Source organism: Barbus barbus, assembly GCF_936440315.1.
Source record: "Barbus barbus genome assembly, chromosome: 35".
Lineage (NCBI taxonomy): Eukaryota > Metazoa > Chordata > Actinopteri > Cypriniformes > Cyprinidae > Barbus > Barbus barbus.
The window spans coordinates 16,179,754-16,190,824 of NC_136763.1; the positions used below are offsets into that span (position 1 = coordinate 16,179,754).

Consider the following 11,071-nt stretch of genomic DNA (forward strand, 5'->3'; position numbering starts at 1 on the left):
TGTAGTAAAAAAAAAGGTATATACGGTGTGTAGTAAAAAAAAAAGTATACGGTGTGTAAAAAAAAAAAGGTATATGGGTGTGTAAATAAAAAAAAGGTATATACGGTGTGTAAAAAAAAAAAAGGGTATATACCGTGTGTAAAAAAAAAAAAAAGGGTATATACCGTGTGTAAAAACAAAACAAAATGGTATATATGGTGTGTAAAAAAAAAAAAATCTGAGCTCATGGTCTACTGGTAGGTGCCCCCCCCAGGCAAAAATGTGAAACTCCGCCTATGAAACACACCTAGGCTATATATCTCGTAATTAATTTACATTTAATACTAGCTTTAATGTCAGCCCCACTTTGCACAAGCATTAAAATCCAATACTGTGCATGGGCGTCAAACATCCACTACATATTGGCTACATATCTGATCTGGTACGTCATCGTGCTACAGGCTGCAGCGAAGACAGACTCAATGATGACTTTGCTGCAAAGAAATACAGGCATGTTCAGTTTTGAAACTGTTCTGTAATTCTGAAAATATAACAGTTTTTTGTGCTTTTTGTTGATTTGCACTTTAATTTCTAATTAATTTGTTTTGTGATTCTTAAGGTGACTTGTCAAATAAATGTAAAATAAATGTTTTATTAGATGCTAATAATTAATTTTTTTTGTGATTCTTCAGGTGACTTGTCAAATTTGTCAAAGTCAGTCAAATTTGTTTATTATCACAATTTATTTACTACTTCTGTTAATACCTACAAGTGTGGAGTGGACCAGATTTGAGGATCCCTGTTCTAAGCCCTTGATCACTTACAATCGGCTGGAGTTGGTTTATTGTTTACATTTTTCCCCTTATGAATTTGTTTGGTGCAGCATTCTGTAGGTATGCTTGGGCTGTTATGCATGTTTTAAAAAAAATAATTTTATATATTATAGAGTTGTTTGGGGAGGGGATACATTAAATGTGATCTGCGATGATGTCATTATCGTGTTGCATTGTGGTCTGTGGAGCAGCCTGAAGTGTGCATATGAAGCAGTCTCGCTCCATTGGTCAAAATCAAGGGGTCGAGGGTCTGTCCATATATACTTCCCTCGCCCACTTCACGAAGTGGAATGCACTTCAAAATGGCAGCAGGGATTCCCCCGAGGGGAAGTGCTTATGGAAGTTCCCGAGTGCGTGTCTATAGTGGAGTGGAACGCAGCCAGGAGCTGAATTTCAAATAGCACACTAGTATATTACTGCAGAGCAGTATGCATGTGTGCTATTTGAAATTCAGCCAATTTACAGAACATTAAGTGTCTTGATTAATATGAGTCAGTAGGTTACAATAATTACTTTATTATTATGCAGTTTGTATAAACAGGATTCAGAGATTTCATTGAACATGTATTAAACCGATTTATACATGAAGGGAGAGCTTTTAAAAATGACTAATTACTCCTCTTTAATTTATTCCTTACACTCCAGTCAATAAGAATAAGAGTCAAATTACTTGCAAAGTAAGATTATCTAAATCACTTAAATTTTGCAAGTGGAAAGTGCCAAAGTGCTAAACTTCTTAGTAGTTCAAAAACTAGTGACGTCATCTTCACTTGCTATGCTGGTGTGTTCATCATCCACAGTGACTCTTGGGATGGCCATATCTCTCTCCCACACTTTTCTAACAGTCTCTGGAGTTAAGGAATCCAGGGGCTGAATCACAGACACTTGAGTCTGTTGTACTGCAGTGCCAAGATGCTGAGGGGAGTTAGGACTCAAGCCATTATCTAAAGCCCACCTATAGGCTTTGTTATTTGGGGAAGAGGGTGATAGAACATTATCACAGAGCAGACCACCTGATCCCTCATTTTGGGTCCAGGAGGGTGCTGAAGGGGAGAAAAGGGTACTAACACCGAGCATATGGGCGTGATGGAGGGCCTTGTCAATGCTGTGATGGAGGTTGACGGGTGAAGGGGGGCTAAGGTCAAACTCAATAAGTGAGAGAAAGCACTCGTGTTCTTGCCATTGCACACCACTAGTCCACAGAGGAGAGGCGTGATGGTCATAACTGCTGCTGTATAGGATGCCTTCACTAAGACCTCCAGCGTTGTCATGCACAGTCTTTATTGAGGTCGCTGGAGTTGCTTGGTTTCGGATGACTGAACGACTGACATTTGCACGACACCGCTTGTGATCTTTCCAGTTATTCCGCAACAGTTCAGCCCAGTTCCTATCCGGTCTCCTCCAAGGCCCCATTGGTAACCTGTCCAACAGCCTGTTCCAGCGTGACACCGGTTTCCTCTTCCCTGCTCTCTTAGCTGTCTGCTTACTTCCTTGTGGTCTCCAGAACACCCAAGATCCTAGTAGTAAAAGAGAGAAACTCCACGCCAGCTCAAGCAGTCGTGCAGAGAGCTGCCCGAGCCACCAGCCCCACCCAAATCTGCGCCAGTCACCAAGTAACCCATTCAGCTAAAGAAAACTATAGATTTGCAGTGCACAAGAGAGCACTCCAAGGAGGGCACACAGCAACAGCACACGCCTGAAACTGTTTTCTAAGCGCTTCGGGACACTCCACCTTGGTAGTGGGGTCCTGTGGGAGATGTAGAGTTGCTTTAGAGACTGGAAAAAGATTCCTAAACAAAGCGGTAACCCAAAACAAATAGTAAGTGTCTGTAGCATTAATGGCAGTGCTGGTGATAAGGTTTTGGATAGCAGGTCAGCCAACATGAGGGAGGTACAGTGCAGTGCTGCCAGCCCCCCAGTCACCAAAAGCCGCTGAGGCGATGTTTCTTCTCTCAGACCAAGAAGTGCCAATGTGGCTTGGGCCCAGAGCAATAAGGGAACAGGTAAGTTATGCAAAGCTGTGAGTGCAGGGCGAGGTAGAATGTTTCTGGAACCATATGGGTCAATTATGAGCTGTACAAATCGAAGCAGACCTGCTAGCAGAAGGAGGATGTTAGCAATGATGAAGGCCTCGCAAAACGGATGGAGCCTATTAGCCCCACCGATCACTCCAAAAGTTGCCGCTACGATCACCAACAGAAACAATACAGCTGAGCCATACACATGGAGCTCCCAAGCAAAGGTTAGTGTCCGTTTTAAGTCCTCCCACTGTAGCCGGGTCACATTGCCACCAGTGGAGACCACACATGGGCCTAGTATGCATGTACCTATGACATCAGACAGGTTGTGCTCTGTTAATAGTCCAAATAAACTTCCAAACCATTTTGGCTTTTCGTCATCTATAATGGAAGTGGAGAATATATAAGTTTGTTGTTTTCTTTCTACTAATAGAGTGTAAAAGTTGTCTACATGTTGATCTAATAAAATGTCAACATTCATGATTACCTTTGTTTATTGAGTAATATGTGGCTCTATTTGTTGCCTGTAAAACAGATGTAGTTGTGAATGATGACCCCACGGGTAAATCAGATGTAGTCTCTTCACGTCTTTCCTTTCCTGAAATTCATAAGAACAATCCATGAATTCCTGACTTTCATGCTCTGTTTTTTCTTTTTCAGAACTGACATTGCAGTGGTTATTCAAAAATATCACCACTGTTTAACAGAATAAACCTTTCAGATAAATACTTACCAGTCTGTAATGTAGGTGTGGCTGCAGGCGGATGGTTGGTGCCATAACGTTCCTCTCCCACTGTGAGATCAAGGAACCCTTGGATGGAGCCAGACTGTGTCACAAGGGTGCCATTGTTTCCCAACATTTCAGGCTTTGGGGTTGATCTTAAATTCTGTGTGGATGTAACATACTCTGTAACTTGAGAAGCCTCCATGTCTTCTTTGTTGTTCACCTCTATATCTGTACTAAATGTCACTAAATACATATTGACTGCTGGAGACTTTCTTGTACTGTTTGTCTCTGTAATTGGTTTGATGGTTGTCAACAAAGGTTGGTCTTTGTTCAATCTCTCATTGTTATTTATGCGGGTGTGGATGTGTGTAGTCAACTGAACAGCCACTGTGGAAGTAGCTTGATCAGAGGCACTGTTATTATTTTCTAAAATTATATCTTGATCATCTTCATCAATATGCTGGGTTAGTTTAAGTGGAGTTGGAGGAGCTGGGTAAGCGCCTAACTCTTGTATGTCAAAATCTTGTTTCTCTGTTCTGTCTGGAATTAACATGTCCATCTCCAGTAGACCAGTAGAGGGCAGCATAACCTCAAGGCTCTGCTGAAGTCCACTTCCTTCCTCAGATCCCTCATTTATGCTCAAGTTAGGCAGAAGGGGTAAAAGCAAGTCTTTGGTGAATCTGTTGCCATCACTTTCCTCAATCCTGCTTGTGTTATGGGATGTGGGTAGATTTTTTGGAAAGTCACCAATTGCCTGGATGATCAAGTTGTTGTGGTTTATGGGTTGTGTTGAGTTGGAGCCAAGGGAAGTGGCAGGTTGCTGGAGAAGAGGCAGTCCTAATATTAGAGTGAGGAGCCAAACCATTTTGTCCTGTTAATTTCCAAAGGCTGTCAAGTAAAATCAGAAGATTTTTAATAGCTATACTTGTGAAAGTAAATAACATTTCCCAAATAATAAAAAAAAATGGAAAAATGTACAGCATATTTATACAGAATATGAAAATAATGGTAAGTATTGCAAAGATTAAAAGGTAAAAATTTTAGGTCCCAAAGCAGGGACTAAAGTAACTATGATCTGCACTATCACTTTTTTCTTTTTGTTACATTTTCACCAGGTGCTTCTTACAGCTTCTGCAGGTATTTATACAAAGATTACAATCTGTCAGTTTTCATACATTGACCTGGTTGACAGTGCATATAAATAACTGAATTGTACAATAATGTTTGATTGGTGTTTACAACTTTACTAATGTAACAACTTTTTGCATTCTAGCATTTTGTAGTTAACATCTTGCAACTTGCTATACGAAGAGGTGATGAACCAGTAATTTAAATATTTTACATAGATTAAATATGTTTTGGTGTGAAGGCTGCTATCAAAATGATCTTATACCTATGAAATTTCTTATAGCACAACCGAAGTACATAAAATAATTGTGCATTTTATTGTATTTTACAGGTAACAAACCCAAGGAAGAGGACAGCAACTTTGCTCTGTCAGTTGTGGTAAATACAGGAACATTCTTCATGAGGCTGTGCGAGAGAAGCTCTTTTTAAAAAAAAAAAAAAAAAAAAAATATATATATATATTTTAAATGAATTACTTTATTTATTTAGTCAAACTTGCATTCACTAATGCTGGAGTAAGATTTTTAGAAGAAACCTTTCAGTCTGGTTTAATGTTGGTGCTAGTATAGGTTTGAGAATTTATGGCCTGGTTTCACAAACAGGGCTTAGCCTAAACCAAGATTAGGCCATAGTTCAATTAGGACATTTAAATCATTTTCATTAACATGCCTTAGAAAAAACATTACTGGTCTTGAGACAAAACAAAGGCACTGATATTTTTAAAGATCAGTCAGTGCAAGTTTCTTTCAGTTGAAACAGCTCAGACTTACATTTTAGTGTGGGGCTGGTCTTAAGCCTTGTCTGTGAAACTGAGGGTACCATTAACACAGTTTGGTAATGTTTTACAATAAGGTCTCATTTGTTGTACGAATGATAATTTTGTGTGTTAGTAATACTATACGTTATGGAGACTCCACAAGGATAGTAATAGCAGTAAATTTGGACTTGTGGACATTTTTAGGTCCCCAATGAGGAAACAGGCTTATATATCATACAGAATGATGTTTTCTATGATGGCGACATTAGATACTTTTGTATGTAAGTGATTTTGCATTGTTCTCCAGACTCTTTTTAATAAGTGAGTTAAAGTGTTGCAGCTGTGTATAGTGTTGGGGTTTTCTTGTGCATAAACAAAAAGCATTTTTGTGTATTTGTTTTAGAGATTGTTTTGTCAATAAATGTAGTGGGTTTTCATTTTATGTTTGTGTTGATTGTGTATTTTTTATTTTTTATTTTTAAATAGCCTATACTAATTTTCAACTTCATTGCCAGAGATATATAACAATGAAGTACATTGAAATGACATTTAAGTATATTTTATTTCACATTAATTGCTTCTTGAAAAGTACACACTTACCATATTTCAAAGTAGCCTACATATAAAGCATACTAAAGTCCCACTTAAGTGGTTCAAAAATATCACTCAAAAGTTCAACTAATTGCATTTAATGTAGTTTTAAAATTTAATATATTTGCAATCAATTACAAATAACATGCATTTAGGTGGTCGAAAATATTACATTTTATTCACGCTTAAGAATATTGTTAACTGACATTAAAGTATATTTTAGTTAACATGAATTGCTTGTCAGTACATTATTAGTACACTTTAAGAATATTTTAAAGACACTAGAAACAATTATGGAAGTACATATAAAGATATACTTAAAAGGTAACACTTAAGTGGTTTAAACAAAATCACTCAAAAGTTCAACTTATTGCATTGAATATCACTTTAAAATGTGATACATTTGAAGTTAATTACAAATACAATGTATTTAAGCATCGAAAATAACATTTAATTTGCACGTATGTGTGGTTTTTTAAAGTATATTATTACTGCAATAAGTACACTTTATAAAAGTATACTTAAGTGCACTTCTTTTTCACAAGGGTCAACCTGAACCTGGAACACTTCCCAAAACACCTGGGCCCGTATTCATGAAGAATTTTAATGCAAAAAGTAGCTCCTAGTGACAAAATTCTAAGAAAATTCTTAGAAATGTGGGCGTTTACTCTTATTATTAAAGAAAAAATCCTGGTAAAGAAAAAAGTAATTCAGAAAGCATCTTAACCCTTAAAAGAGGTCTTAAGGTCAAACTTGTTAGGAGTATGGACGAGGACTTTTAAGGGGCTTAAGAGTTTCTTTAACAGCGGAGAAAATGGACGAAAATGAAGAGGACCAGAGGATTCAGGACCAATCTGAGAGCAACTGAGCAAGGAAAAGACAAAAACTTTTATCTTAGTGAGGAGGCGGAGCTGACCCTGTTGCTAGGAATCACACAGTATTTTGAAGACTGATTGGTTGGTTGTCAAGAAGGAAATAAAAGAGCGCTTTTAAGAGTAGGATTTATTATAAGGCTTCACATTGAAATTACAGGCGTAATTTTTCCTCTCGCTCCTTCTCTCTTTCTCTCACACAAACATTATATATGTATATATATATATTCTTTATTTTTTATTTACCATGCTGTCATGATACTTACCGTGTTTTATAGGAAATGAACAGAGACATATAAGCCTAATAAGTGCTGCAACAGACCCAAATCATTACTGCTGCATAGTTGCATTTTTCCAGTTGCCAAATATGTTAATGTAGTTTCTGGCGCTATGGCATTTCAGCGCGGTGTCTGAGTTATTAGCATGTCTCTAATAAGATCAGTCACAAACATGATCCCTGCACGATCTAATGTGTAGCGTCTTATTAACTCACTGTCATGCATGTGTGCAACACATTTCTTCTCCCTCTTCATGTTTCGTCCATTTTCTCCACTGTTACTCTTAAGCTTCTTAAAAGTCCTCGTCCATACTCCTAACAATTTTGGACCTTAAGACCTCTTTCAAGGGTTAAGATGCTTTCTGAATTACTTTTTTCTTTACTCGGATCTTTTCTTTAATTTTAAGAGGAAACATCCACATTTCTAAGAATTTTCTTAGAATTTTGTTACTAGGAGCAACTCTTAGCACTAAAATTCTTCATGAATACGGGCCCTGATGTACTTGTTACATTGTTAGAAGAATGGCATCTACGCTAATATTAGTCTGGTTTTTTTTTCTTTCTTATTCCGAGGTCACCGTAGCCACCCAGAACCAGACTGTATCCAGATCAGATGGTGGATCAGCACCTAGAGATGACCTCTACAGCCAGGACACCTAGATGAGCCCCAGAGACTGATCCCCAGTGAAGACCCTGTCTCCAAGACGGCCATCGGGACAAGACCACAGGAGCCAGATGAGTCCTTTGCACATCTGATTCTGCTTTAGGCTAGATTTAAACTGCTGATTTTGTCTGGCCAGAGGAGAATGACACTATTTCAACAAACTATTTCCCCGTCTAAAAACTGTAAAGCTGATATAAAGCCACCCAGCTTTATATCAAGCCGATTTAAAGCTGCTTTGACACAATTTGCATTGTTAAATGCGCTATACAAATAATATTGACTTGACTATGTATATATATATGTAATTTGTTTTGTATGTGTTTGCACATAGTCTATAAAAATAAAAGGTGTCATTATCAAAGATTGGATCATTCTAAGCACTTTAACCAGTCACATTTATTTATTTCTACAGTTTTCATATTAAATGTATTTGTTTAAATGTTTGTGTAAATGTCTACCTCTCCACCTTACTGTGGGTGAACTACCTTGCTGTCTATAGACCTAAGTGACTACAAAGATTTGTTAGATTTGAAACAGAAACTCAAATACTCCTCAGTCAACCCTTTGAACACTTACCTGAAGTTCCTGAGGTCAGCTGTAAAATGAATATCACAGTTCCTTTGAGTATTTCTCAAATAATTTTTGATGTACTGCTGGTGCAGTCTTCATTGAATGCTGTCTTCTTAAAACTGCTGTTTCTTTGTGGTGATGCTTAGAGTGCAGCCCACCTGACGTTTCACTGTAATCTTTCTGCCATCTGGTTGATGTCCTGCTGGACTTACATCGCTGAGCAGAGTTCTGATCCCCAATCCAAACAACAAAACTTAACAAACCCTAGGAGCTTTGAAACATTAGTGTAAAATGAAATATGTCAAGTCAGTGTCACAAAATTTGTTGTCTTCAGAAAATATAGATACTTTACAATTTCAATTTTGTGCATCTGTTCCTTTCTGGTATCACAGATGTTTAAAGGTAATCTCGTCAATATAAAGGATTTCAGTAAGACCATTAGTTCTGTAAACAAGTCTGTTCCGCACACTGAAAGCTAATTGAAGATGAAAAATCCCATTGCAGTTGACGTAATGTGAGAAAATTATTTTCTCCCATCTTTTGTTTTTCTAATTCAATATAGTAATTCTGTCTTTTTCAAAACCATGTTAGAATAATATCTACCGCTTGCTTGGTTCTTGATACAAACCTGCCATGTGGGGCTTAACATGGTTACTCACAGCAGAGGCAACATGATGGATTTAACCAGATCTTATTTGAATGTATGTCAAATGCACCCACACACAAAAACCACAGAGACATTAGATTTGACCTCTTTCAGACATTTAAAAAATAATTGTTATTACAACCCGAATTCCGGAAATGTTGGGAAGTTTTTTAAATTGTAATAAAATGAAAACTAAAAGACTTTTCAAATCATATGAGCCAATATTTTATTCACAATGGAACATAGAGAACATAACTGAGAAATAAAAAAAAAACATTGGCACAAAATGAGCTCATTTCAAATTTGATGCCTGCTACAGGTCTCAAAATAGTTGGGATGGGGGCACGTTTACCATGGTGTAGCATCTCCTCTTCTTTTCAAAACAGTTTGAAGATGTCTGGGCATCGAGTTTCTGGAGTTTTGGTGTTGAAATTTGGTCCCATTCTTGCCTGATATAGGTTTCCAGCTGCTGAAGAGTTTGTGGTCATTTTTGACGTATGTTTTGTTTAATGATGCGCCAAATGTTCTCTATAGGTGAAAGATCTGGACTGCAGGCGGGCCAATTCAGCACCCGGACTCTTCTACTACGAAGCTATGCTGTTGTAATAGCTACAGTATGTGGTTTTGCATTGTCCTGCTGAAATACACAAGGCCTTCCCTGAAATAGACATTGTTGCTGAAATAGCATATGTTGCTCTAAAACCTTTATATACCTTTCAGCATTCATAGTGCCTTCCAAAACATGCAAGCTGCCCATACCGTATGCACTTATGCACCCCCATACCATCAGAGATGCTGGCTTTTGAACTGAATGCTGAAAACACGCTGGAATGTCATCCTCCTCTTTAGCCCAGAGGACACGGCGTCTTTGATTTCCAACAAGAATGTCAAATTTGGACTCGTCTGACCATAGAACACTTTTCCATGTTTCCAACAGTCCATTTTAAATGAGCCTTGGCCCACAGGACACGACGGCGCTTCTGGACCATGTTCACATATGGCTTTCTTTTTGCATGATAAAGCTTTAGTTGGCATCTGCAGATGGCATGGAAGATTGTGTTTACCGACAGTGGTTTCTGGAAGTATTCCTGGGCCCATTTAGTAATGTCAATGACAAAATCATGCTGATGAGTGATGCAGTGTCATCTGAGGGCCCGAAGACCACAGGCATCCAACAAAGGTCTTCGGCCTTGTCCCTTACACACAGAGTTTTCTCCAGTTTCTCTGAATCTTTTGATGATGTTATGCACTGTAGATGATGAGATTTGCAAAGCCTTTGCAATTTGACGTTGAGGAATGTTGTTTTTAAAGTATTCCACAATCTTTTTACGCACTCTTTCACAGATTGGAGACCCTCTGCCCATCTTTACTTCTGAGAGACTCTGCCTCTCTAAGACATCCCTTTCATAGCTAATCATGTTACAGACCTGATGTCAGTTAACTTAATTAGTTGCTAGATGTTCTCCCAGCTGAATCTTTTCAAAATTTCTTGCTTTTCCAGCCCCTTGTTGCCCCCGTGCCAACTTTTTTGAGACCTGTAGCAGGCATCAAATTTGAAATGAGCTCATGTAATGGATAAACGTGTACATATTCTCCATTTAAACATTTGTTATGTTATCTATGTTCTATTGTGACTAAAATATTGGCTCATGTGATTTGAAAGTCTTTAAGTTTTCATTTTATTCAAATTTAAAAAACGTCCCAACATGTCCCAACAATTCGGGTTGTATATTTTAAAGTAAAAATAGTTAAGTACAAAACAAGTCATGTACAGTATTTGACTTAATACTGCATTGAAAAAATAGGCTATATACTAGGCTATATACTGAAGTAAAAGTAATTCTGAGTATATTATTGTGTTATAGATCTTCAAAGAGTGCAAATTGTACGCATAAAAATCATATTAAAAAACTTGGTTAAGTAATTAGCTTGAGGTCTTTTTAAGTCAGTGTATTTGGTCAGCTCTATTTTAAATGTTGGAGTGATGCTTTCAAAAATAAATTTCAATT

General features: G+C 37.6%; 1 protein-coding gene across 1 annotated transcript; it reads right to left on the minus strand.

The window, feature by feature from the left end:
- Positions 1 to 1,315: 1,315 nt before the first annotated feature.
- On the minus strand, positions 1,316 to 4,445 carry LOC306854821 (uncharacterized protein). The gene is made up of 3 exons (XM_079393052.1): positions 3,564 to 4,445; positions 3,318 to 3,428; positions 1,316 to 3,211 (listed from the first exon to the last, which is right to left on the minus strand). The coding sequence occupies exons 1-3, from the start codon at positions 4,420 to 4,422 to the stop codon at positions 2,439 to 2,441; spliced, it is 1,743 nt and encodes a 580-aa protein (XP_079249178.1). The 5' UTR covers positions 4,423 to 4,445; the 3' UTR covers positions 1,316 to 2,438.
- Between the last annotated feature and the right edge of the window lie 6,626 nt (positions 4,446 to 11,071).